At 42.6% G+C, this 27,544-nt stretch overlaps 1 protein-coding gene across 1 annotated transcript; it reads left to right on the top strand.

Annotated features, from left to right (window-relative positions):
* Nucleotides 1-2,223: 2,223 nt before the first annotated feature.
* AMER3 (APC membrane recruitment protein 3) lies at nucleotides 2,224-5,235 on the top strand (the record flags this gene model as incomplete). Its single annotated transcript, XM_083869096.1, has 1 exon — nucleotides 2,224-5,235. The coding sequence occupies one exon, from the start codon at nucleotides 2,224-2,226 to the stop codon at nucleotides 5,233-5,235; it is 3,012 nt and encodes a 1,003-aa protein (XP_083725222.1).
* Nucleotides 5,236-27,544: the final 22,309 nt, after the last annotated feature.

The raw sequence follows: 27,544 nt of genomic DNA, 5'->3' as shown, positions 1-27,544 counted from the left end.
TCAAGGAGACACAACTCAGATCAAACATTACTTTATTCCAAAGATTATCTAATGTCATCCTAAATTCTTAGCCTTAATACATTTCATACTTGACAGTAAATAAATCCATCCCTAAAAGCCTTTTTAATGCATCTGCAGGAAAGTTCCCAAGTGTGCAATATCCTACAAAAGTGACCTTTGCTTAATACTCAGAATGGGCAGAAACAGCTGCAGGACTTCAAAGAGCCCTACAGAACATTGTTGTAAGGCACAGACTTCTGAGGAGTTCCTCTGCAGCATCAGGGACACAGGGACACAGTACCTATTTCTGCACTTGCACAGGACTGAGATGTCAGACACTTGATTTCTGGGATATTAATAACTGGTCTTGCATCAGCTGTTTCTGATTGTTTTCACCACCCTGCTGAAGCTGTGCACGCTGAATCGCTTGTGGATCACACCTTGCTTTTCAGAAGAGCAGTGTAATTGTGTCCCAGTGACCTATTTCTAAATATGCAAATCAAGTTTTCCTGCAGCATCAGTGCACTCCAGATACCTGACAGGGTAGTGAAATGTTTACTGCCTTTCATTAACAATGTTCTGTAACACTCACACGTAGTGCCAAGTGCCAGTGACTGTGCCAACATCTCAATCACACTGATGGACGCCCATCTATCACTGCCCACAATGTTTTCACCACATGCCAATATATTCACACTTTGCCCTGTGTTCTCTACCTTTTGTACTGACATACATTTATTTGTAAACATTGCTGTTCACCTGACAGTTTGCAGCTTCTGTAAGAAAGGGGCTGTCACTGACCTGCCTGCTGGAGAAGTGCTCGCAAATACACAGTCCTGCATCTGGTGAGGTGCTGGTCACTGTGGCTGTTCCAGTAAGGCCTGGCAACTGGAAAACTTCTGGAGGCTACACACAGCTGTTATAGTTCAAAATAGACTGAAGACTGCTCTAAGTTCTGTTGTAGGAGTACAAAGCCTGGGCTTGGTGCTGAATTTAAAATCTCCTGTTCAGTGTCTCCAATTGTTCAGTTATGTCTAACCAATTCAAAACAAGGTAAATCATTAAATGGAGTTTCATTCAGGAGGGACCAACCACATCCTTTCAAGAAGAGCACTCAGAGTTATTGTGTAGTTTCCCACCAGATAAAAAACCAACCAGGTTGGTTTCTCCAGCAGCTTTTAGGTAGTGCTTGCTTCATCCCTGACCTACCTTTCTGGAACTCCATTGACTTATTCAATATTCAAGTTGATGCGTGACAGGAAAGGATCAGATCTTTCTATGAAAGAACTGCCAGAAAGCTGAAAGTGACATGGCTAAAATAATTAATGACTAATTAGATTTATGAAAACATAAAACAGGTTCAATACTAAACTATAGAGGCAGAGCCTGAAGCTGGCATTGATACAGGTACTGGAGTATTTTTAGAAATAGCTAACCAATGCACAGTGCAGATTCAATATGGCAATGCCTCTGTGTGCTACATTGGTCTTTGTAAATTGGAGATGACACTTTTGTCATGACTAACAGTGATTTTCAATGTTTAATTTTTGTTTTTTGACAATAAAAGTAGCAGTGTACAAATGATACATTATGATCAGGGAGAAGCAAAATCAGTAATTCAGTTTCTGCATGCTTCCAGGGCAGCACCAAGGTTTATAGATTTTCTGCTCACAGACAAGGGTTATTTTAATATAAAGTGAGCGTCGTGTGTCCAAAGTTTGATCTATTTTCTCAGGAGATTTCCCAACTTGAGATCTTTGTCCTCTTCTGACATACAGATCTATGAACTGCTGCCTCTCTGATGCACACATTTGCATGTTGAAGTTTTTCAGGCATTGCTTTTCTTTGATGCCCCTTTTACCTTCAGAACAAGATCTTTACCTTGTTAAAAGCCATCCTGAAGTCAAAATCCTCAATGCAAATCTGTTTATTTCTAACAGAAAAAATGTTCTCTGAACCTCAACTCCCAACCCATAATGTGCACTGTTTTCTCCTTGTTTAATCTTCCAGCCAACACACCTTTAGTTTCACTCACTCTGTTTCTCATGCAGCACCATGACTCAACGATGGAAATGTCTGATGGCAGAGAGGCTCAGTTTTATTATGCTAATGTCTCTTCCTTTGTTTTCCAATTGCTCTCCAAATTTACAAGTGCTACCCACCAACCTCACAATAGTTGTGTTCTGGTGGTTTTTTTTACAGAAACAGATGTGAGGAAGCAGTATGGAGCTCAAGAGAGGAAAGACCTTCATAAAATCCAGTGTGCAACATGAGAAAGTGACACCAGTGCCTCCAACTGCTACCAACAAAGATGAGATGGGCAAAGACAAAAAGGCACCTCTGGAGGGGAACCAAAGTGTGGCTGAAGTCCAGCTGGCTTGTTTGGCCACACACAAGAACTACAGATTTTCTACCAGAGCAGCAAGGAATGCACCTGGTGGTCACAACCTGGAGAAATCATCTGGCTCCACCTACAAGCTTGTAAGGAAGAGTAAAACACATGAATGTGTTGCTGAGGCAGACAAACCAGAGCACTGCAGCCCCAGCAGCAGGGCTTGCGAGGAGGGCTTTTTTGGAAAGGGCAAGGGCAGACTTGTCAACAGCATCAGCTTTTCAGGGATGTCCAGCTCCAGCAGCAAGAAGGAATGTGTGGTCAGCCCCAGCCAGTCTGCATGCAGCAGTCAGATGATTGATTACAGGAACTTTGTGCCACAGATGCCTTTTGTACCAGCTGTCGCAAAAACCATTCCCAGGAAGAGGATTTCCCTCAAGAGATCTAAGAAAGGGCTCAGAGATATATTTCATATAAGAAAAAATAAACCAGACAGCCTCTCATTTCTGGTGGAGAAGGACAAGAGCCTGCCCTCTCCAGGCTGCAAGAGTGAGTTGTCTGGACGACTTGCAAAGTATCTCTTCAAAACTGGAGAAACTTGTGCAGCTGATTGCTTGTCACAGGACTGCTCAGACAATGAACTGCAGTCTGACTCCTCCTACGACTACTGCAATGCCCTGTGTGAAGATGTTGCCTCCCTGAAGAGCTTTGACTCCCTCACTGGCTGTGGGGAAATCTTTGCTGATGAGAGCTCTGCTCACCTGGAGCTGGAGAACAGCAAAGAGCTTCTGCTGAGGAGAAGCAAGCACAAAGACAGCCCTGCCATGGGCTCCTTCCAAGGAGGGGTGGAGCAGCTGGCCTCTCCTGGCCAGAATGAGACAGTGGAATTTGCAAAGTTTTGGGACAACATCAACAAATCAGTAAGGCTGCATCAGAGTGCTCTGTTTGAAAAGAAGTTACTGAAGATACCTGGTTCTGACACAGAAGGGGACAGAAGTCAGGCTGCTGTAGCAGTCACAGACCCCCAGGTGTCACCAGATAAAGAGGGTGACAATTCCAAAGACAGCTCCACAGAAACAGAAACACCCAAAAGTGAAAACCAGGAATCCACTTCCACGAGTGATGAAGGCTACTATGATTCCTTCTCTCCTGGACAAGATGATGAGCTGAGGGAAGCTCAGACCCCTGGTGTCCCAGGCAGATTTCCAAGAGACAGCTACAGTGGAGATGCCCTTTATGAGCTCTTCTATGACCCAAATGAAGTCAAAGTAAGCCCTATCCTTGATGATGACTTGTGTGCCTCTGAAAGTGTTTCAGAGCAAGCCATTGAAATCCCTTTGTCCATTTACAGCTTCCATGTTGGAGCTGAGGAGAACATGGCTTCCCAGCCAACTCTAGACATCATTAGCCAGGGTTTCTTCCACAGTTCATGGAAAGGCAAGGAATGTTTGCTAAAGCTCTGTGATACTGAGCTTTCACTGACCATGGGCATAATAAACTGGCTACGAAAACACTCGGGACTCATCTCCTCCCCTGACTCTCTTCAGAGTCCTCAGTCACAGCCAGAAAAGTCCAATGATTCATTGATCCTGCCCAGTCACAGCCCAGAGCTGAAAGGGAGCACAGAAGCTCAGCAGGAGACACCAGACAAGGGTGAATCTAACACATTTAACCCATGTGTGCCTTTGGAGGAAAGCAAACACACAACCCAGGCCCCTTCAGTAAACATTGCTGGAAGAGACCACAGCCTGGCCTCCTGCCTCAGCACATCTGATCTGGATTTTCAAGGAAGAGAAGGGAGTCACCACATGGACTTATCTACAGTGCCTGGGACTGTGGAAACCACCAGATCATCAAGTTATGCACCACAATCACACTCTAACAGGGACAGTCTGCAGACATCTTCAGCTGAGAATGAGCAGGTGGCAATTTCTCTGGGATGTGAGACATCCAGAGATAAAACCCCACTGCCAGAAAAGCTGAACAGAGAGAATGGCTCCCAGAGCTCTGAAAATCCTTTGTCAGATGATAATCACGAAGTAGAATCGTGTTACTCCTACAAGACTGCTGCGACCTCACTCCGAGATCCCCCTGAGAGGGCAGACAGAAATAAACCAATGTACCACTCTCTCTCTATTTCCTGTGACAATCCACCACAGCCTCTGACCCTCAATCGCTTCCAGAGCTACATGAGCCCCACACCAACAGAGAGCAGCACTAACATAGTGCAGCTCTTGGAGCACTGTGTAACACAGGTGGCATCGTTAAAAATCAGCTATGAAAACAAGCACTTGGAAGACAAATACATCGGGAATGAAATGAGCAGCATCATCCATAAGATGTCTCAGTACAAAAACAAGTTATTGTTGCAAAATGAATGTAGCTGCGTTGCTCAAATTCCAGAACATCCCAGTATTCCCAGCACAAACCAATACAACTATGAGACAAGTCTCCAGTCTAGCAGTCTGTATCATTTGAAGCAAAATGAGGAGCAAATTTCCTCTGAAGATCAGAAGAGTAGAGCAAAAAACCTAGATGAGGTTACTCAAAGCAAGATCAATTTTGAATATGCCCAGCTGAATAATCAAGCACTCTCCTATTTAAAGGACTTTGGTCTCAGTCCAAGTGACTCTGGCTCTGAGATATCTCTTAGTAGACCAACATTTTTACCTCTCTTTAACTCAGTGTGCCCAGACGTGGCTGGTCCCTTCTCACAGGGTTCACACAGCACAGCTGTCTGTCTGTCTGACTCGCTGCAGCCTGGGGAGGCCAAGCAGTGCAGCCCAGGGCCCTGGAACTGTGCAGAGAGCCCCTGCCATGGCCTGGCTGCAGGGACTGCCCTGTCCCCTCTCCTAGAGGCAGTGGCCCTGGATACAGCAGTGACAGCCAGAAACCACCAGTGACACACCTGATGGAAAGGTGAGTGCTCAGGCTCAGGGGAAGGGTGAAAGGAAATGTGAAACAATTCAATCTGTTCCCTTTTCACAAAGGGACCCTTTACAGCAGTGGAGGCTGAGGGATGCAGGGTCTGTTGTTTCTGCAGGGGGTCACAAAAGAAAGCCAGGGGTCTGCAGAGTGGAATCACAGTGCAGATTGCCCTGTCCTGCAGGTGCACACACACAGTGTGCTCTCAAGCACAAGGGAAAGGCCACAGTGCTGTGCTGGTGCTCCTAAGTGCACCAAAAGGATGGTGCTCCTCAGCCCGGGTTCGTGCCTGAGATACTTCGGTTTTCTGAAATTCCTTTCCCAGGGAATTTTCTGTAAACCAGAGACATGTTTTTGCAACTGCAAATTGTTTACATTCTTTCCCTAGGAGGGACTTCTTCTTGATGTCCCTCTGGTCTGGCCAATGTGAGTAAAGAGGTTTGTTTTTGTGTCACAAATCAAATTGGTCTGTGTAGAATAGTATATAAGAGAGACACATCCCAGGAACAAACAAGTAATTTCCAGCCTTCTGAACTCAGACTCTTTGTGTCATTGTGGTGTACAACAGCCTCAGTCCTTCTTCTTCCAAACCTGAAGTGTTCCTTCAGAAGGTGCAGCTGGTCTCTGGTCAAACTCTGCTGTGGCAGAGCAAGAGCTGAAGCCGAGGCAATTCTCCACATGCAAGGCTTGACAGGCTTCTCAGGAGAGGGATTACAGGGTTTGTGCTGCACCTGAAGCATTTGAAAATCCTTCAGCCACACTCACACAGCACAGGGAGAGCCAGAATCTGCCCTGTGATGTGGGGTAAGCAACACCTTTGCTGCAAACCAGACACTGATGAAGCCCACTGTGATTGTGCTGGTTCAGGCTGCCTGTCACATGAGGCTTTAGGTCAGAGTGGGCACTATCTGTACAGAGAGTTCTAACTCTGTGCCAGATGAGAAATCCTCTGGCCTCCAGCTGCTGAGAGGAATTTGTTGTTGAAGTCACTTGGTAAATTCTCTGCCATCTTCCTTGCCAAATCTGACAGATTGGCTGGACTCTGCCTCTGAGAAGGCCCCTTGGAGGTGGTGGAAGACAAAGAGGAGGCTGCAACAAGGGCCAGGACAGAGAACTGAGGAACAGCTCACTGTTGAACAGCAGGAAACAGGGAACACAACATTTCTCTGGCTCTTGCTGCTCACAGCAATGTGACTGCTTTCTGGTCATCTCCAAAGGCTTCCCAAGCAGCACAAACAGAAAAGGACAGTGTTCCTCTCTGTGGGAGGCAAGAACACCCTTATGTTTTCAAGTCTGGCTAGATTCACCCACCTGCTTTTCTCTTTACGTCACTGTGAAAATGACCTTGCCCACTGACAAGTCTCCCATGGCAGAGAGGGATATTTTTCAGGGTCTGCATGAAGTTAAGGGCCAGAGACTCAGTCTTCCACACCCTTAGCAAACACATTGTTTAGTTATAATCTGTTCATCAGTAAATTAGGTCTTTCCCAACTGAAATAAGTGATCTTGGTTTTGGTTTTTTTTCCATTTTTGTTGTAAACAATTTTGCATTTGTGGTGTTTTTGCTGATTAGCAACTCACCTTCTTGTGTCACCAGAATTTGGAGCAGAACTTGCCATCCGAGGACACACCACAGTCCTTAGAACTACTCATCTCTTTTAGATATTTCTGAAATGATAAACTGAGTACAGATGAGGCAAGGTTTGTGCTTACAGCTAATATCTGTATGGAACCAGGACTAGGCACAGCTTCTTGGGATTAGAAGAACAGATCAATGTATGCATTGGCCTGATATTTTTATTTTGCTGTGAATATTAATCCACAGGGTACTGCTAGGAATATCCCTGCCTTTGCAGACTAGGAATGCAAAGGAATTCTCATTTTGAGGAGTGGAATGCTAGAAACAGAGAAGGGAGCTGTGTGACTGTCAGGAGTGGTAACAGACTGTATCTTCACACTGAACAAGACATAACACAAGTAGACATTCCTAGGCTTGGGGCACATTCTCTGCATTGTGTCAAGTGGCAGCTGCTGTGTGCCACCACGTGCCAGGACTGACAATACCTGCCATGGCAGGAGTGTCACCAGGCCATGCTTTCACCTGAGTCCCTGAGAAAAGACAATGCAAGCTTTTTCCCAAGAGGGAACTGCTGATTTTTGATAAAGGTTTCTCACACAGTAAAATGAATGAAAGTTTAGAATATAGATTTAGAATTATAGAATATAGATTTACATATTCATGAAGTGGCTTTGAGGACTGGGCCCATTTTGAGGAATCATTTAACTGCCAGGTTGCTGTTTGTTACCATGTTTTACAGAAAAGGAATTCAGACAATAGTTAAAATGTCATTTAAAAGAACAGGCTGTGGGGGCAGATACAAACACTGGAGTGTGACTGAGTTTCCCTACCCACGTTTTCTTGCCTGCCCACACAAACAGATGGGCTCCAGGTTTGCCGGAAATTTTACATCTCTGTGAGGATGACTCAGGAGCTTTGCTCAGCCATGGGGGTGGTGATGCAGGAGAGGCAGTGTACAAACAGTGTCACCTCCAAATCCATGGAGACAGACAGCCCTGGGAAACACTCCCACGCTGGACATGACTGTGCAAACTGCCAGAGCTTAGACACAAAGAATGCTCTGAAATGCCACCCCTGAGAGCTGTGAGCCAAGTGACACATCCAGAGGTGCCTCCTGGTTTGTCCCTCAGTACAAATGCAGCCCCTGATCCTGCCAGGGACTCCCCAGTCTGACCTGAAGAAGGTGGGAGGAAGGTCACCTCTCTTGCCATTTGTTGCAGGGGAGAGGAAAAGCCCTTGTCAAAAGCCATTAAAATCTCCAGGTTTTGTCAGCCCATCTCAGCACAGGACCCACAGTAACAAACAATTCCATCCTCTCTGGTCCAAAAGGTGTGCAGGCTTTGCTACCCTAAGCACAGACACAGGAGTGTGAAGAAGGATGGTACAAGAAATGCCACTCATAGCTCCTCTTCCATTTTCCCTTTCCCTGGCTTTTTAGAGAGAAATCTGCAAATGCCCTGTATCTAAGCTCACCCAGAAACCCCAGGCATGCTCACATGAGAATATGGAAGGCTTATGTAGAAAGTGGGAATTACAGAGAAAAAATGCAATGGAAAGTATAATTTTCATTCTTCAGCATCTAAAGGTCAGGGCTTAGGCAGTGAATGCAACCCAGGCCCTGAATACAGAGAGGATTCCTAGATCTGTACATTCATGGATCATAGAAAATAAGCTGCAGAAGTTTGTGATTTTCAACCACGTTTTTCATCAGCAAACTCCATCTCTAGAAAGGAAGCACAGTCCCCAAGCAGTGCATTGGGACATCTTTTCCTGACTCTTAAAACCTCTGGAACTGACCAAACAGACAACACTGGATGTCATAGCAATTAGACACAAAACACTCTCTGCAAACAGCAGCATTTCAGACCACTGAGCCATTTCCACCACTTAATGGGGTTTGAGCTGCATCTTCCATTAACTGGTAGATGTGGTAGAGCAACAAAACCTCTTGTGCCCCCAACAATATGTGCTCACTTCATTCAAATGCTGAACTGCCACATTATGCACCAGTTGAAGATTTTGGATGTGTTTCAGTGATAGCTCTGAAAGGAGTGCATTGCAATAAGCTTGCCCTCAGGTCAGGAAAAAATACATAACTGTCAATCAAACAGGGATTGCTATAATAGATGGGGCAGCTGTAGATAAAAGAAGACAGCATTGTGTATGTGATTGCTGTTATCAAGGAACTGAGATTCAGAAGCAGATAAAATACAGCCTAGACACTGCAAAGTGACAGAGGAATGTGTATCTGATCCTCACCAACTGAAGGGCTACTCATGGTCTGGGCAATTCCTGTAGTGCTTTTTATTCCCTGCTGGTTCAGCTTCACTCCCCCTCTCTTAAATAACGTTGTATTTCTCCCAGAAAGATAATTTCTCTATCTGATAGGCATAGAGAAGGAAGACTGGATATGATAAAAAGGAATATCTGGATTTGATAAAAAGGAAAAGCAGAATGAAGTCTCATCTGCATATAGGCAGCTTTCTGCTCAAGTAGGGTTTTATTTCTCAAAGTGGTCAGAGAGATACTTTAACAGGTGAAAAAATAAAGGCACATAGCAGGAAAAACATATGGTAGCTTTTGAAGTCTGGTGTAAGAAGTGCTCCTCTTTCCATGCTCCCTCCATGGCACAGTAAATGATGGTTTCTCAAGCTGCACATGATGAAATGTAACAAGAATACAGCACAGAGACAGCCAGCACATTTTCTGCACTGGAAATGCCTCTGGCTCTGAAACACACACCTGTATAAAGTCAGTTACCCAGCCCAGGTTGCAGTGGCTACTGAAATCTCATCTGACAGCCCAGCAGCCGCACACACACACACTCCTGTTCAGAGAAATGCATCACAAGGTACAAACGTTCTGTTTGTCACACGTGGTACCACGGAAGCAAAGAGCAAGAGACAGAGGTGGCAGGTCACTGCCTCTGCTGATAATAACAGAGTGTTAGTCACCATGTGTCTACATACTTGGGCTAAATGCTAAATTAAACCATTTTCTCCTTCATTAAATGTTGTTGCTTCTGGACTTGGCTCTGTCTCACTGCACTGTCTTCATGGTACTTTGTCATCAATGCTCATTCCACCCAAAATCAGAATTCTATCAGGAGGAAGAAATGTTCTTGCCAGTGCACTTGCTAGAGGAGGGTTTTTCTGCACAGTTATCAGCACGGATAATCTCTTAAATGCCAGATGCACTATAACGTGTTTCATTTTAAAACTGAAGAAATTGATTTGCTGCTTTACCCGCTACTGCAGCAGGATGGTTTCCATGGATACAGCCTTATAGGGACTCTATTTTCCCCCTGTTGACAACAGTACAGAAAGCTAAATTCTCATCTTCACTGCACCAGCATAATTTGAAGCTAGGGCAATGATTCCCAGATTTAACCCTGAGAGCAGGAGTTGGCTCCCAGTCTCCTTCAGCCTTGAATTTGAGATTTCCAAGGGGATAGCAATGGAGGGAAAAAAGAAAAAGAAGAGCAGCATGGTCTGAGGGACAGGAGATATGAAGCACACAGTGCCTCTGTATGAGAAATGGGGAGAAGTCAAGGCACAATGCAAACACACCAAGTGCTCATTCAGAGGCTCAGTGTCCTGCCTGGCACTGAAGTGCCAAAATACCAGTCAGATTTGGGCCACAGAAGTTTGGCTATAGAATTATGGAATTGGGACCTTTTTGTTTAAATGAATAAGTTGTTACCATTCTGAAGACAACCTGCTCCACTTCGGATCAGGAAGGTATAAGAGTGGGAAGAAGGGGAAAGTCAGATTCTTCTATCCAGAGCAGGCTGCCTCTTTCATACAGGAGACAATCTGGCCCCCTCTGGAATAGAGTCATGGAGAAACTGAATATAAAGGAGGTCCTCACTTTGAGAATGGGCTGTAAGAGTCTGATGGCTTTTATAATCACAAGCCAGCAAGTAAAAATGAAGAGCCTGGTGACCTCAGCTTTTTGGATCTCCAGTGTAAAATATTTTGTTCCATTTTCCCCATCAGAAAATGCAGAGGAGCAGAAACAGAGGTCTCCAGAAAACTCTGCAGTCCACCTTAATGGGCTGCAGTAGGTGTTTGGAAAAGGAGTGTCAGAAACAGAACAAATTGAGAGTTTAGAAACCTGAAATAATCAATCTACTATCTTCTGGCAATCAGCACTCTCTGAGCTAGATCTTGGCTCCTCCTGGGTATCTGGGCTTAATGCTCCCTTTTCCAAACACCCTTAAGCAAAGGAACTTCAAAGCCTTTTAATTTCTGTTATGAACCTTTCATAATTTAATGTCTTTAAGGCACCTCTTAAAATCTTGTGTATTTGTGCTATACTTCTCAGTTTTGCTTTGCAAAACTTAAAGATTATTCCTTTTGAATTTTTTCCTTTTCTGATGTCTATTTTTTTTTCTAAAAAAGGCACTGTCCCTTTTGTGATCTAACAACACTGGGGAGATTACAGAGTTTTGTGATTCAGGGCAGAGGCCATGACTCAGTATGTGAGTCTGGGGTCTCTGTAAATGAAGACAGAATTCAGAGAGATGGAAAGTGCAGCATTCCCCAGCATCAATAGGTTTTCTACATTTCTCTAAAAACCCCCCACCAAACAAACGAAAAACCAAACCCAACCCAAAAAAACAAGAAGAAAACCCAAAACCCCAAACCCAAACAGATAATTTTAAATCTGGCTAAATTAAGAACAAAACACTTGATCATCCAGTGAAAGGCATAAAAGACCATTGTGAGGAGCATCAGAGCACTGGGAGCCTGCACTATTTTAATGAAATCCCCAGAATGGACACAGTTCCCTTTCAGGTCTTATGGAAGGAACACTGTCCTGTTTTTAGCAAACTCTCCTACTGGTCAGTTCTTCCAGAAAGACTGGACTGTGCACATCTGCTGTGGCAAGTTTTGTCTGTCACTCAGATCATGGGGACTGCATCTCTTACATTTGAAGGTGAGAAAGATATTCACAGTTGTTGGACACAAATAGAGCTCAGGAGAGAGGGACACAAAGGAGTGCTGTATTAGGGTTTTCCTGTGGGGCAAGGTAGTATTCTGAGCTTCTCTCTACATGCATGTGGCAGCCTTGCTCAGGGAAACCTTAGAAGATCTTGTGGCACTTAATAATAGTGTCAGCCAGGGATGACAACTGCACAAATGACGCCAAGATACTACAGCCAGTGATGTCTCTCTTCCCACAATCAGCTATCATCCACTTTGGGGTGATTATATTATCCAAGGGAAACTGTCAGTCTGCAGGGCAAGATGCAGATTACTGGAGAACCATGAAAAGGAAGCTCCTCTTTGTCTTATGAGAACAAAGAACGGGTTTTTCTCCATCTCCTCTTCACTCATCTTCTCCAACTGCGATACTTCCCGTATCTATTTTTTCCTTTCAAGACAACTTTCCATTTAACTTGCTCCAGACAGGCTCAACTCTTCCCTATTACATGTTTTACATTCCTTCTTCTCCCTCATGGAGACTGAACCTGCTTCAAAACCCTTTTCCCTTTCCCATAAGCCTGTGAAGCAGCTCATTACCCCAAGCAGACAATTCTCCCCACCCTCAGGAGCCTGGAAACCCTCTCCAGGCAGATCCTGCAAATGCCAGCCAAGCTCTGGTTAATTCCCCAGAACCTGTGTTCTGTGCTTTGCTCACACTGCACAGGTGCAGACAGTCACTGAAGGACATGGGAGGATCACAACCTGTGCCCAGGAACGACTAAGGAATTTTGACACCCCCCAACCCCTTAGTTATATTTCTCTACCTCAAAGGCAACAGAGGGGGGGAAAAATCAAGTCAAGGTGGCTTTGGGTCTGTGATACACAACCAGGGAGCTGCAGAGAAATCAATGGCAAGAGAAATTCTATCTGACTTCAGTAGGCTGGAGAGGGACCCTGATTTACAGCAGGAAACATGAGGCAAAACACTACATCAGAAATTTTCACAGCTCCAGCTTTTCAAAGACATTGTGCCCTCTGCTTTCAGCTGCACTTTTAGGAAAAATCTGATTGGGTGTTAGCCTTAATTAACCCTAGTGCAGTTGCATTTCTGAAATAAGGGAAGGTTGTATTTTACACAAACATCAAATGGGGCTCCTCAGCAGCAGAAAAAACACTGAGGAAAAGGAGCAGCTCTTCCATCTTTGTACTTTAAATAGGGGATGCTGCAATTTATGGCTCTTGGAGAAATAAAAGCTCCATTTCCCTTCCTTAGCCATTCTGTCTTCCCTTGAACATACAGGCAAGTAGGTTTTCACTGTGAAAAAAGCACTAAGTAGACTGTTGCTATAGCAACCAACTCCCTGAAACCCATTTATAATTAAGATGGTGGTCTAACCACCCAAAAAACACATCCTGCAAAACCCCCTAACAACTGTGTGTTTTTACAGTGGGTCCACCTGATCAGGGTAAGGTTGGTTAGGTGGGATTGCAAGAGTGATAATGCCTTTGGAAGTAGTTTGCTACTGAGGCAGCAAAAGGATGCCAGGAAGCAGCAGGGTTGCAACACAAGGCACTTTTTTTGGCTGGATTTCTAAAAGCTTCAATCAATAACATGATAGTACTTGAATCATCTCAGCTCTCAAAAGTGCTCTTCAACTCTAATCTGTAAAATTTTGAATAATACTTACCATTTAAAAATGCCCTCAGCTTTTTTTTTTTCTCTCCACAATTCAAAAGCTGTTTTACATTAAAATCACACACCAAAACTAATTAATAATTTTTCTGTTAGAAAAAGGTATGTTAGTTTTCCCATTAGTGTTTATTAAAGGTGATGAGAGCCAAACTGTATGATTGAATGCAGTCCTTGAAATGTAAATTAAGAATGGAGGAGGTTATTTTAAAAATGACATTTGTTGCTGAGGGTCATATAATGTGAATGATAGAAATATGAAGGTTTTATGAGATTTTATAGATATAAATGTATGAACAGACACTTAAAAGGAAGATTTCTCTCTATTGCTCTGTTGACCTCTGAACTTCACATTTTATATTATTAAAGATAAATATATTGTACCCACCAGTCTCTCAGTAATACCCTCAGCCCACAGTGGTTCAATAAAATAGCCTTTCACCCATGCAAACATAAAATGCTAGGGCAGCTCACTGTTTCTGAAGTAAGACCAGTGTCCCTTGCAGCATGTTGCAAACTTACTCAATTAAAGGGCCATTAAAGTCTTAAATATTAAAAAAATATCCAAATACAAAGTAGGCTTTGAAAAGAAGTTCAGAGCCCAGGAAACTTTAATTTAACTGAAATTAAATAAAATTATGTCTAAATATTCATTATTTATACTTTACTCCCATTTTCCTACTTTTTGTTTGTTTTCTTGAGATTTTTTTTCTCTCTATTTCCTGAATTATTTAATCAGCCATGGTTTAACATTTTATAGACCAGTATTAACCTGAGAACCACGAACTGCAAACTGCTGCTCTGCCGTGTACTTTCAAAATTTCTGCATTTCATGGTCAGAAAAGAAAGATTCTACCTTTCTAATCCCTTCCTATAAAAGATTGTTCTTTCTAGCTTGGTTCTACCCCAAATCAATCACCACTGTCTGCCACAACACTGTTCCCACCCTGCTGCTCCTCTCTGTGCCTGAACTCTGTTGTAGGGAAGCTGCATTTTTGTAAGGCCAAATCCTTTATCTCATTTTTAGCCTAACAACCAGCAAACAAAATTAGCAATTTTTATTGATTGAAACTGATAGGATACTGCTCTCAATACCTGTGGGATTCTGCCAGAAATCAATTTCACTCATTGCCATCATGTCCATGCTCCTGTGAGCTGCACTGTGCTCTATTTCCCAGTCAGCAGGGTGACATTGTCCCCTGCACTGAAATGTGACCTGTAGCAGGAGTGTGCTGTCTCCCTTGATTTGATAAAGAGAAAATGAAAAAATCTGTAACTGCATTAACTGGTATCAGATACTGTTATTGCCTTAAACCTGAGCAGCAAAGTGACCTCAGATTGTTTTGGATTCTCTACAGACAGACAATTGAACTTCCGAGCTGCCCACACAGGCAAAACACCAAACAGCTCCCAAAACAATCAAACAAACAAAAAAACAAACCCTAAAAACAACCCACACCCATTTCTCCATTCCTTTATCTAATGTTATACCTTACAGTCCACCAAAAGGAACGGAAAGGGAGGGAACTGGAATGAATGTACATAAATAATTTGGCTGCACATAGACTATAATTACAACTTTTCATCTAGGAAACAGAAAAATCTTTATGCGGAATGTCAACAGTGAATAACAAATCATTACATTAACCCATTTTATACACTTCAAGCTTTGGAGATAAATTCTTGTAAGGTGCAACCAGTCTCCTGTAAAACTGCACTGTAAAAGCAGTTACTTTTCTGAAAGTATCTGATGCCCCCCAGAGCAGGCTGGGGAATTAAGGGCAGGAGAGAGAACCAGAACAGCACAGCTGGGTTCTCCTCACCTGTGCTGAGCACCAGGCAAGCCAGCAGTGAGCACTCAGCAGAGGGAGGACACAGACCCTGCCAGGCAGCCCCCCTTGGCTTGGGCAGGATGCAGGCTGTACACCAGCTGGCCCTTTTGGCAAACCAGGAGGCCACAGACTGAATTTGGAAATGGAGCTGGTGGCCAGACCTGTGCTGAGCTGCAGTTACTGTAGCTGAGCTGAATAAGGCAGGAAGTTAAAGGAAGGTTGCCACCTGTATAATCTTAAAAAAGGGCAGTGAAGATTTTTATGAAGCACTGGTAGCTGGGAAAAGTACCAGTGGAACATTGGCAACAATCTAAGCAGCACAATTTGGCTACAGGCACTTCTTTGGTTAGACTCCTCAAGGTCACATATCTCTTTCCTGCACCTGCCCAGGACAACACACAGTGTACAAGACACTTGGTCCTCCTCAGCCAACAAAATATCTGGTTTTGGGTTCCAGAGATTTATCCACATGCTGACAGCTCTCTATGATTTGGGCTTTTCAGTGGGATGGGAACACCTGGACAATGGAAAAACCAAAGAAAATAGGTGTTTTTTGAGAGCACTGTAGTAGGACCAAACATGTTTTGCATGGAAGAGCTTCCATCTGGCCTGGGCTGCTGGAGCAGCTGAGAAGCACAAGTCAACACTCTGGCAGAGCAGAGCACCAGACACAGCACATTCCCATGGATCTGCACTGTGAGGGACCTCAGCCAGCCCTGCCTCAGCCAGCCTGCTCAACCCTCACTCCATGGATCACAGAGCATGAACTGTCACTGCACATCACCAGCCCCTCTGAGCCCAGGCAGGGATTTGCTGGGAAGCATTGTTCCCTGCACTGGCCTCTCACACTCCCTGCTCACAGTCTGCTTCAGTGCCCAGCCATGCTGGTCTGTCCCTGCCTGTGGGCTGGGCTGGGCGCAGATTCTGGCCCAGCAATCCCAGTGCTCCAGGCAGCCCAATTGTTTGGTCACTGGGGCTGTTCTATTAATAAGTGCACTGTTAGCCACTGGCATTTCTGATGGGATGCTCCATGTCTTCAGAATGCTGCACGTAGCTTCCAATTAGCTGGGAAATGTTTTCTGGTTCTTTGCCTAGAAGGACAGAGACAACAGTAGCATTGTTAGCAATGAACTGCCATCTCCTAATGTTTAGTTACAAGAATTAGTGGGTTACTAAACTACCACTGACCTTCTTTTATTATTTTTCTTAATTACTCATGAAGCTTTTGAAAAATGCTATTAAAAAGATACTTAAAGTTAACAGAAATTGGGAGAGTATGTATTTAGAATAGATGAGTTTATTTCCACCTCTGCGACACCAAACTATTGTTAAGTAAAAAAAGGGACAAGATTCCTAAATGTGTTTTAGACTGGCTTCCTCACTGCTCTGTAACAAACCAGTTCAGAAAAACCAGTGTTCTTTCAAAAACCTGGCTTTAGGCAATTGTAGACACTGAGCATCCTCCATCAGGATATGATGCCAAATTTTCTTCCTTCTATTCATCAGACCCAACCTCTTCCCAATCTTGGGCTACTGCCCTGCTTCTGCCTCGTCTTTCAGCTTCCTTAGCCCTGGTTCCTTTCTGCAGGGAGGGGAAGAGATGCAGACCTGAAGGTCTCTTTCCTGCCCCCAGGAAAGAGGCTGCAAAGAGAACAGTTCATTATCCACCTCCCTCTGTCTTTGCTTTTGTGCTGTTTGGACACTAGACCACAAGGCTTCAGGAAGGTCTTCCAGGAAGGGACTCCCAGACCATGTTCTGCTGCTGTTGGTGCATCTGCTCTGCTCTTTACTGTGTCTCTTTACCTCGAAGCAGAGACAGTGTCTCACCTTCAACCTGACCAGAGGCACTGTTGTCTCAATCCTGATTTTATTTAATCAGCTCAGGAAATCTATAGATAATATTCTGTTACTGAATGAGAACGTCATAAGGCAATAATCCACAGCACAGGGATCAATAAACTTCCCCTGGCAGCAATTTATCACCCAGTGTATCACACAGCAATCCACTGGGTGCTGTAACTGAAGGCAGAAAAATTTAAAGTGTGCACAGTAGAGGGATAATAATGGCTCAGTAGAAACCACTTCATAGGTGGGAAAAAACCCTACCATGAAGGCAGCTTTCTCTACCACCCAGGAAGAAAAACATTGAGTTAGTTAAGACCTATTAACAAAATGAGTGACACAAATACTGAAAACCTTGTTTTACTGTGCTTTCTGACTAGAGATCCCTGACTTTTTAGAGGAACTAGTTACTTAGTCTACAGTAACATAAATATCCAAAGCAGCAAATTCAACTGCAAAATCTAATTCAACTAAGTTATTGACACAGAACATTTCTTTGTGTTTTTGAGGTACAGCTGAAAAATCCATCTCAGCAAGAATAAAAAAAATGTGTATTCATCTAAAAAATCAGAAAAGTTCATCCCTGTAACTTTAAGTTTTTTCTTCACATTTCCACTTATGCAGTTCCAACATTAGAATATTGAAAAAAATAATGGGTAGAGTCCCATTGTTACAACAATTTGCCAATATTTCAGGAATGTTTTCAAATTTCCCTTTTACTAATTGGCAGAACTAGTCATTTCCCCAGGTTTAACTGAGAAGTAGAGATTTCTCCACTGGGTTATTTATTGGGCAGTGGTGCTGCTGCTGCTTCTTTAGGAAAACTCAGTTCTACTTTCCTGTGACCACTGTTTGATCTTCTTGAAAGTTTGAACATTTAAAATTATTATTGGTAATAGGCTAAACTCCCTTCTACTGAACTGTGCTGAAGAGCAACTCAATGTGAGGGAAAAGCATAAACCAATCAACGCTGGCCAACAACAGATCTGATTGTGCTTAAAGGTCAGGCTTTTCTTCAAATACAGTCTCTCAAGATGGGAAGGGATCACTGGTGGAACTGATTCCTGGTTTGCATTCCACTGTCAAGTCTTCTAATGTGGCAATTCTGACTCAGTTTATAACTTGGCATTATTTCTTAACTGCATTTCCATGAACATAAATACCTGAGTATGAAGCACGCTGCATGTAGTCCTTCACTGATTACTTGTCTTGTGTGTTTTATGCCACAGGAGCTAACTAAAACCAAAACCGTTGTGTTTTTATCACAGTTCAAGTGTGGAAAACACCTATCATATCAATGAGGTTCGATGCAAAGAATAGCAAAGCATGAAGGCTTAGCAAAATTTGTAGCCAAAAAAACCCCAAAAACCATAAATGACAAGAGTCTGGAATTTCTTCTTAGTAATTCACAAAGGCTGAACTCACACCTTCCATAATTCAAGAATAGGTCTGAGTAATTCGGTTTTCATAAATGAGAGAGGAAGAGAGAGAGAGATGATCAGACAGATCTGATAAACAGAAACAGACTCCTGTCAGGGAGTTGTGGAGAGCAGGAAGGTCCCCTTGTATCTCATTTTCTCCTGGCTGAGCCCCTCCGCTGCTCCTCATCAGACTTTTGCTCCAGCCCCTTTCCCAGCTCCATTCCCTTCTCTGGACTCACTCCAGCCCCTCAATGTCTTTCTTGTCATGAGAGGTCCAAAACTGAACCCAGGACTGGAGGTGCCTTAGCAGTGCCCAGCACAGAGGGACAATCCGGGTGCCACACTACTTCTGACTTATGAAGGAAGCTACATACTGGTGGAACTAGGTGTCATATGATATCACCTTCTCTTCTTTCTTTTCCAAGTTTTTATTAGAAATTTTAGACATAAAATATAGAAAATTTAATCCTGCTTACTGTGTCCTTTTGGCCTCCTAAGTGACTTTCTGAAGAGGATGCAAATGAAAACTTGAAATAAGACACATGATTCAGTTATGGTGTCTAAGTGGCCACTTTTCATCTTTTAAATAAAACAGGATGGTTGCATACTGCATAGATAGCTTTTACACTGTAGGGCCTTTTAGCTGATTCATCTGCAGGAATATAAATGCTTACTAAACACAAATTCTAACTGTGTAAGTACTCTGCTTCATCAGGTAGAGTTCCCCTCCTCAGAAGGTCAGGAGCAAGAACAAACACCATATTCAGCTGATTCTCTTGCAACAGGGCAACACAATTTCCTTGGACCTAATTTCCCAGATACTGCAACCATTCTATATTCACATCATTTCATGGACATGCAAGTTTACAATACAATGTGCCCTAATTTTTGGACATAGGGGGAAGGGCTGCAAAAGAGCCTGTGCTGGGTTATGAGATGAAAACGGGTCAGTGATTCAATATTTTCTTACAAAGCACTAAGTGAGCAACATTAACTGGCAGTAAAGGTGATAGTAAGTTTCAGATTCTTAGGATTGATTAGGGACCATAAATCCACTGGATCCTCTCTTCAAAGACTGCCAAAGTGGCAAGGGAATACTTGGGTGGCTAGGGAAAACATTCAACAGCATAATCAAAATCTGGCAACACCTCTGTGTCACACATTCACGTTGGCCATATTCCAATTGGCAGAGCAACTCTGTGGGGTCTGAAACAACAGAGCACAGAGAAGCCTACACTGATGACTGAAAAAGAGGAATGCAAAGATAACACAGAAACACTGTCTTCTCCACTCAGTGCAGTGCTGGGCATAGGTTGAGTGCTGCTGAAGAAAACTCAGCTGCACTTGTGCTCCTCTCTTTTCACTTCCCTCTGGCCTGAGACTGCTTTTAGAGCAGAACCGGTTTATATATAATTTTTATCCAAGCAGATCTGCCTGGATCCAAGATCTGTTGCTACATACCAGACTCCTGGTAATAACTGCTAACATAAAGATATGCCAGACTTCCTCCAGAAATGGTGTGTTTAATGTTTAGCATCAGGAGAAAGATGATGGTGTGAATAACTAACCTAAAATGAGGTTTTCACCTGGCAGAAAAGCCAAGGATGGTTTAAGTTCTGTGGCACTCAGGAATACCAGAGGCTGAAGGAGGCACTTCTTTCTCTTCAAGAGAAAGGGAAGTGAGCTTGGCTCTCAGCAAAAGATCTGCCCCACTGTTCACAGCCCTTGTGATCAGTTGTACCCCATCACTGGCACTGCAAACAATGAAATCTGGCAGGAACCTAGAGGTTACAAAGCCCAAAGGGAGTAATTTGGGCATTTGCACTTTGCCTACCCCGAGGTGTTTACCAAGGACATCCTAGACTGACTCACTGCCTTTTTTTTTTTTTTTTTTCTCTAAGAGGCTGCTGTTGCATAAACCCAGAAAGCCATAAAGCCATGCAGGCAGTTCGAAATACCAGCATCATAAAACTTACAGAACTTACTACAGCCCGGGACAATTACTGTATTTATGTCACGAATGCTGCTAAACATAGCACAGGAAGATTTCCTTTTCCCTTCCTCACCACCCCACTCATGGCTGACAGCTGCATTTGTCAGATTCACTGCCTCACAGTTAAAAAAAGAAGTTATCTTCCAAAATTAAAATCACCTCCTTCAGCAATGTGAGGAGAGCCACTTATACTAGTTAAGATGTAATTTATATTCATCTCTCTTGTTATGTGTATGACATATACTGAACCTAAAGCAAGTTTTGAAAATAGATCTTTTAAATATATACGAAAAGTGAAAAATTCCTAGAATATTTGCCTCTTTATTCTGTCACAGGCAACTGAGTTTCTTTAACAATGAGAAGCCTGATCTGTTGCTGGAGTTTGACTAAAAATACAACAACAACAACAAAAAAAGGGCAAAAATACAGTGCCAATACCTTAGAATCCTGCAGAAACTGTCTTTTCAAAAACACCCCACCAAAATGGATCAGTTCTAAACTGCAAGTTTAAAGCACTCCAAGATTTTAGCACCCTCAGTGCTTTTTCTTATAGACTTTATCAGACCATGAAGATGCAAATTTAGAGTCTTGTGTGCCTAAATTTAGCTTTTAAAAGGAGATCTAAACTGCTGACTCAGTTTATATATTTCAGCTCTACATATTCCATTGGGTCAGCTATCAGGCTATAAAACAGGGAAATTCTAATTACATGAAGAAAAGAAAAGGAGGAATAGTCAAAATCATCCTGCTATTGAGCTAACTGCAGGCAACAGGGAAGGCATTAAGTAGATCTGTTCATCAATAATGGAATATGGAGATTTTGAGCACTAAGTAGGTCAGTGGTACATATTTCTGTTTTACCCTTGGATAGTCACTCAGTAACCCACTCACAGTGAACTCCCACTGCCTTCCTTCTCTTCTTTCCAGACAGTCCTCAGTATCTCAAAATTCACCAAATCCTCCCATCCCTGTAGAGAACTCATGATCTGAAAATGTGTGTGGGTTGCAGCTGGATATTGAAGCTGTCATCCAGAGATGTGCATTGGAATTGTTCATTCTCTGTCACCTGGGGGTTTGTAGGGAAACTGCCCTGTGTGGCTGCTACCAGGTACAATTCCACATGAATCCAATCTTCTGTTTTTAATGGAATGCTTCCCATCAACAGATGTTGCAGAGACTGTCACAAATCCATGGGATTTTTCCAGTGATTTGAGTGGGTTCTAAATCAGTGCTAGCATGACTAAACCATAACATTTTGTGGTATTTATATGAAGCAGTACTGATGGCTGTGTTACTTTTGGTTCTTTGGCTAAGAAAATACTAGCAGAAGAATTGAAATGCACTATTTTGAAAGTCTCACTTTTCCTTAGAGGCTGCAACAAATTATTTTTCATTATTTCAGTTAAAGGAAATTTGCTCTTTCTTCCTCTTTTTTAAATTGTTGCCACAGGGATGTAAGTAGAAAACTCATTATCTGAAAGTAGAAAACTGCCCACCCATCCTACCAGATACTTGCTGAGTCTGTGCTGAAATTATTTCAAAGCTGGTAGAAGAGGAGCTGTCCAGTTCAAAGCCAACAGCCTCCAGCCCTGCAGGAGGGCAGCACAAGTGGAAATGCCAAAGCAACTGTCTATTCCAAACTGGGGGCAATCATGACGTCCAATACCTCCTGTAAGACCTGACTGACTTACAGAAATCTGCAGCAGGATCCTTGCTGGCCACAGTAATAACCAGCCAGGAGAGCCAAAGGCTGTGTAGAAGGCCAAACAGATTATTAATCCCGGAAAAGATTTAATGGGCAAGATTTTTACTGTCACCAAACTAAATCAGAAAAACAAAACCAAACAAAGTTATTGTTTCTCTGGGACTAGATGGTGACAGCTCTGTGTGGCAGACCACATATAGGAAAAGTGAGGGATTCAATAACATCCTAATTCTAAAGAGCAGGTGTTAGTCAGTCTGGTAATTTCAACTGTTAAATAACAGTTCTTATTTGGGTTAGCATGGGCACCAGTTAATACAGAACACATTGGTTGTTCTCTATTCATAAGTTTCACCAAGAGTATAATACAAAAATGTCTATTCCTATGTCCTAAAGACTAAAAAACATTCCTGATTACTTCTGTTAAATCAAAACATTTATTTGAAAATGCACCTAAAATTAATAAATACTCTAGAACATAAACATTTTAAGTCTAATGTATTTGCCACCCCAGGGTACTTTTCATTTGTTCTCCTCACTCTTCTTAACTGAACAAGTAATTTACACGAGTAATGAAAATAATCTTATTGTGCAGCTTTTAATCTATTATTCAATAGCTAAAAGGAAAGTAAAAGTCGCCCTTTCTATCAATAATTCAGCCTCGGTGCTAATGCAGCCATTCAGCTGCCCCCTCACAAGGGCCTCATGCATTTTTAATGCATTGGCTCTTTGTTAGGAGGTCGAAGATGTGAATTGTGGTTAGAAACACAGTTACCAGATGAGGGAAGGTCAACTGAAGAAAATATTCCTATTGCAAGTGAAACAAATTAAACTGGCAGTAGTGTAAAGGAGAACTGCACAGTAGGGTCCTCAGTGCCTGGCTTTGCTGAAGACCAAGAAGTTAAAGGCAAGGCTGGTAAAGAACCAGGAGCTCTCAGCAGTGCCAGCGAAGGTGAACAAACTTCAGCCAGGTTGGTCTGATGGGGTCACGCAGGATGTGCCCCAATTCAGCCTCTCCTCGGGTACTGTTTGTTCCCCCACCTGCATCCAAATCCACATGCTGGGACAGGCACTGTCTCCAGAGTGCCACAGACAGAGGCCAAGCCTCTGATGAGAGCAGTTCTTTCCCTCAGAGACAAATTTTTACCAGTTTGGATGGTGCTGTAATTTGGATACCTGCCATTGAATTTCAAACCTGGCCTGCCTGCAGCAGATCTCACCATCTAATCATTCTTCCTGATGAAGATCTGATGATCAGATCTCACTATCTAACCAATCTTCCTGATCTCTTTAGCTTTACTTCCAGTGAGGCATTTTTAGAGAATTGCTCCTTAAACACCACAGCAGCTTTGAAAGCCCCAGAGGCACAGATGGCATTGCTGGTCTACCTTTCTTTGCAATGTATGAATCAAGCACCTGCAAGAAAAAGTTAGCAAGGCTTTTTTGCCTGCTTGTAACTCCCTCTGAGAGTGTAATTTTCTCTAATGGTATGGTTGCATTCTATGGAAAAGATTAGCATGTCAAGAAGCCTCTTCAGGGGGACTCCACAACCTCTGAGCACAGGCAGGCACTGTCTCCTCTCAAGGGTGGCACAGAAAACTCCTAAACTGACATGATAGAGACAGATGAACTTTTCAGACCTCTCCCAAGAAGTGTTGATGTGACCCTGGCACAAAGCTGCTGGTATCTTTGCATGCCTTCCCATTCTGTCAGACTGAGGGATTCTGGCAGAGACTTAACCCTGTTCACAGGTTTCTGGAGTAAAACATTCCTTCCCCAGTAGGAGAGGCTGTCCCAATCAATGTTATTCCTCTGCTAAAGGGTCAACAAGTCAGGTGAGGTTCTGTACTGGGAATGGTTCCATTTTATTTTTACCTCTTTAGGTTTAAACTCTGCATGACCCTGCATGTTTTAGGGCAGAAAAAGTAAATTATTTGCCTTATTTTATCATGGCTCGAAATGAAACCAATAAATTTTTATGTAACATTTGGCAATTTCTCTCTAGCTCTATTTATTGCTGTCCAGCCTTCTTCAATAAGAGGAAGTGATATTAATTTGTTCCTGAGAGCGGAAGCATTAATTTTACTTCTGGAGTTGTTCCAGATGGAAAATAGTGCTTGTTCCCCTGTGTGTCACATCACTGCTTCATGGAGATTTCTATTTCAGTGGTGCTTAGCAAAAACTTATACAGATCTATAAAATGGTTGTTTACTACCAAAGCACACAATTAGCCTTATAAATACACTAAAGAGATAAAAATGAGCAGCATTTTGTAAGCTCTGGCACCAAGTTGACCACGGAAAGCCTTCAGGCAAAAGTCAATTGCAATTTCAGATTTGCAGGAGCAAAGAATAAAGATCATGTAACCATTTCTGTTGCTGCCATGACCACATATTCCAGACCTGGATTTTCTGCTCCTTTATCCTCCTTCTCCTCACATGTAAGTGCTGTATAAATCAGGATCAAGTTCTAGGACTGTACTCCAAAGGGCTGGAAATGATGTCTAGAAATGACAATGCCAAACAAACACCCACAAATAGATACAGACAGATGAAACAGTACAAGGAAAATAAGAGCACCCACTGGCCCTTCAGAAATGGAAGTGTCATCAAGGTTTTCCTACTTTTAGGAATGGACTTCCAAACACTAGAAGCCCCATGGAAAAAACCATTACATCTCTTCATTGGAGGCATAATAAGGAGACAGTGCAGACTCTAATTGTTGACTAATCATAAACAATACTAAGTATTTAAGTAGACTAGGGTACAACTGACAAATTGGCCCTCAGAAGCCTTGGAAGGGGTGTCAACCACAAAATCATGGGTCTTACAGAGTAAGATAAATGAGGGAAAATACACAAAGCAACATGTATTTTGGTTTGCATAATCAGACAGAAAAATACTGATTTCAAATGACAGCATTCTGAGTAGATGTGAACAAGACTGTGCTTATCAAGGGCAGAGGAAAGGCAAATTTTGATACCTTAGAAGTAATGTAAACAGAACATCAGCCTTAGACATATGGATAGAAGGATTTTATGCACAAAATAAAACAGATGCAGACACAGCTTGGATATGAGAACAGACAGAGAATTTTGAGTCAAAGAGCAGTGCAGTGACTTGCAAGATAGTGGGTTGTACCAGCAAAGAAAAAGAACTGGCTCAGGAAAATTAATTGCAAACATACTTAGGGCAGTTTGCTACTTACTCTTGGCTGCTGGGAGCTTGTTTACTGACCCTAACTTTAGCAAGTCAGCAAATGCACCATAGATGTGCAACACGAAGATGACACAGGGTTCATTGCAGCCCAGACTCCTGTGCCCTGCAGACACAGCCAGCTTGTACTTGGCAATCAATGAGCCAGATGCAATTGGAACACTGCTAACTGCCTGTAAATGATGTATTTTTTAAAAAACTGAACCATTTGAGAGACTGTATTGCATTCATTACCATTTCAATCAACAGCAGCACAATACAGCACTGACGAGATTTAAATGACTACCCAATATAAATAATCTGAAAGGCTCACGATAGCTGGGGCAGAGATTATTTACACATTATTTCATTATAGGCTTCCTATTTGGCTAAGATTTTGCACATGTGAACTTGTCCCATGCTCCAGCCTGAGCTGTGTAGGCAGCTCTTTCAGTCAGAGAGATAAGAAAAGAAATAAGGTTGAGGAAGGCGCAATGGAGGCATGGAAAATTGATTTTCAGACTGACTGTGACCTTGACTCAGAGGTTGAACACGAGCTGTGAAGCAGACAATGAGGAGAGGAACAAGCTGCAGACAGCAAAACAGCAAACTTTGTTTGGAATTAGAGATTACAGACAAATGCTGGCGGCCTGTCCCTGCCCCCATAATCAAGTGCAGTAAGCATGCAATGATATTTTAACTTGCAGGGATCCTTGGGTGTTTATGAAAGCACAACAGAGCTCACAAACTATTTCTCTCAGAGGCAGCATTTCAGAAGGATGTTATTCAAGCCACTTATGATGAAGAAAAATGAAGAGAAATCTCTACACAAATGCATCAGTTATTTTATCACATTCTGATAATTTCATTTGTTCACATGCTGATAAAATATTTAATCTAACTGATTTTCTGCTCTGAATTTTTTTATGATGGACCTGAAGTAATGCAAAGTTTTATAGAAAGAATGTAGTCATGAAGGAAGAGAAAAACAGTGGTTTCTGATAAACCATGTGCTGTACTCAAGAAAAGCAGGGAAGAGTGGCTGGAGTGGTTTAAAATTTGCAGTTTGTCACCAAGTTATGGGGTCAGACACAAACTGTTCAGAACTAGAGAACAACCAAGGACCACATTACTACTACAGGACTGTTTCTCCAGAGAGAAGCAGTGAAAGAGGCTCTGTCTTTATTTTCTTTCTGTGCCTTTTCTATTGTGTAGCTCAGGGAAAGAAGGAGTTAGCAGGTTTAGGCCAGGTCTACACTCAGAATGCTTAGTCAGCACAGGATCATGTATTTATTATAATATTATGCAGTATATTATGCTGGTACAGCATTCTCAAGGCAGATGCAGCTTATAACAGCAAAAAGAGGTTTTTACTGTGTAATTTCTTGATTACCTGGGAGTGACAGGTTGGTTTTTATGCACAAGTGACTTCTGGCAACATAACTATTTGTCAGTATTTGTCAGGTCACACCCCAGGTGCTGATCTGTGCATGACTCTGCCATCACAAAATCTGTAGAACAGTCCTGGCCTTTGAGCCATGGGGGAACCTCTACTCTTACCTAGAAAACGATGTTTTGGCTTCTTAAGGCCTCTGGAGTGGCATATAAAGGCTGGAGAAGGACAGGGAATATGAAGTAGATTTTTTTCCCTGACACAGACTGAGAATTTGGGTTCCACAAGCAAACAAAACTGCACAGTGTTCAGAGATATAATATTACAGCATCAAGGTCCTCTGGCCCTTGCACAGAGATCCTCTGAGCTCACAGGGCACCAGCATGGCTGCAGTGTTTGTATGTGGGTGGTCAGTCTTTAGCAGGATTGAAATCCAACCCAGTAGTATTGGGAATTTCCTACAAAGTGTGTTTTTGAATAGAAATCACAATAGTTATTTTTGTTAGTGTGCTGTACTGTGCTCAAGGTGCCATTCTGAAATGGTACATACCCTGAAACTGAAGTGACTGGAAAATAAAAACCCTCAATTAAAAAAAAAATCATTTAAGAAAATGAATTTTAATAAAATTCATTATTACATTTTTTTAAACAATACTTTTTTTATGGAAACTGAGTTTTTGTATATCTCCATGGCAGACCCTTAAGATAGA

This window comes from Zosterops lateralis (assembly GCF_965231275.1).
Source record: "Zosterops lateralis genome assembly, chromosome: 10".
Classification (NCBI taxonomy): Eukaryota; Metazoa; Chordata; class Aves; order Passeriformes; family Zosteropidae; genus Zosterops; species Zosterops lateralis.
Note: the sequence above shows the minus strand (reverse complement) of the source record. Positions and strands in the feature narration are given on the sequence as shown.